Source organism: Porites lutea, chromosome 7 (genome assembly GCF_958299795.1).
Source record: "Porites lutea chromosome 7, jaPorLute2.1, whole genome shotgun sequence".
Lineage (NCBI taxonomy): Eukaryota > Metazoa > Cnidaria > Anthozoa > Scleractinia > Poritidae > Porites > Porites lutea.
The window spans coordinates 31,429,179-31,430,684 of NC_133207.1; the positions used below are offsets into that span (position 1 = coordinate 31,429,179).

Here is a 1,506-nt window from a genome sequence, read left to right on the forward strand (position 1 = left end):
CAATATTTACTTTCATTGCAAACAATGCGCCTGACATCATCCAACTCTCTATCCGTCAGTTTATACAGATTTTGAAGATCCGTGTCTAGTGTACTGTGAAAACGGCCATTCACACGTGAGGTAGCCTGCAGTGCAGGCGTTTTCTTTGAGCGCGCAATTTTCTCGCGAAAACGCCATGTTGAAACTTCCCGAAGGGAGTAGGAGATGGGTTACTATTTCTACTCTCCCCAAGCTTCCACTGTCATTAAATCAAAGATGGCGGCTACATAACAATATTACGAACATGAACAAGGTTTCGCCCACCCAAAATACGCCTGCATTGCAGGCTACGCGTGAGGTAATTTGTCATTTCTGTCAGCCTAGTTTCCTCGAAATGTCCTCATGGCCACTGACTTTATCCATTCATTACAATAACAATTCATAAATCCTTTAACCTGCTTGTTAACTTTTTTCATTTTTAGTTTTTTTTTTAACTTATTGTAAAGTGCATTTGATCATGCTCCATGGTAAATTGCGCTGTATAAGTTTAACTTAATTGTAAGTATTTTTTTTCAATCTGGCAAATATAGAGAAGATCGCAATAAAAAAGAAAATAAATAATAAAAAAAACCTTTTTACCGTTTATTTTTGTAGGACCTTTAGGTTGTTGTCGTGAATCAAACTATTATCACATGAAAACAAACATTTCGGGTTTTGGCGCTTTGACTCTAATTCTTGGAAAGTCTCAAAGCAAACGTTTGCACTGTGTGGCTATCATTCTAATTAGAATTTCACTTCCCAAGCCCCTTCACGCCATGGTGATTTCTTGTTGCATGTGGTCGGTACCTCGGCCGCCTTTTTGCCCTTTAACTTCTGCCATCTCAGGAACAGTCTGTGATATCGCCCGAAAGAAAATAAGCTTATTACTAACTATAATATAATAATATTTCTGTTAAAGGCAGGAGCTAGGAGGAGGTCCACTGACATGTCCAACAGACAGAGAAGCCTTGGAACGAAACAAGGTAAACTACAGTTCTTCTGATCTTCCAGCAAAATGTAAATTTTTATTCAGGAGGAGAAAAAAGAAACGGATAGAGATGTTTCAATATATAGACACTTTTTTACTTTTTTTTTTTCACATTTCAGGACATTTTCCCGGACAAATCAACCGAAAGAAGGATTCTGTCACTAATTATCAAGTGTCCCAGTGAAGGTTGTGAATGGACCGGTGAGCTCCGGGAAAAAGAGGTAAGTATAGAAACTGATTAGTGCGTTCAATTAACCGTAGGCTGTCCCGCTTGCTGGCTCCCCTCTCTGAGGGTCCCCAATTAGGTTTTTAGGGATACGGGATTGCAAACATGCTCGGGAGGTGGGATGCCAAAAATAACCATCAGATTATGGGATTGAAAAACCCTATTGGGGACCCTCTCTGTTGATGGTTCAGGAATTCTTGGTTTGTAGACATGGTTCAGTATTAAAGGAATGATGCTATATATTTTTTTCGTGTAATTATTTTAACAGAAACAC

The 1,506-nt window shown here is 39.0% G+C and overlaps 1 protein-coding gene across 1 annotated transcript in view; it reads left to right on the plus strand.

The window, feature by feature from the left end:
- LOC140944788 (TNF receptor-associated factor 6-like) overlaps window positions 1–1,248 on the plus strand; it is a 7,884-nt gene extending 6,636 nt beyond the window's left edge. Inside the window, exons 2-3 of the mRNA XM_073393893.1 lie at window positions 938–1,001; window positions 1,126–1,248. Coding sequence (XP_073249994.1) covers window positions 938–1,001; window positions 1,126–1,248 — 187 coding nt within the window. The remainder of the gene's footprint in view (window positions 1–937; window positions 1,002–1,125) is intronic.
- Window positions 1,249–1,506: the final 258 nt, after the last annotated feature.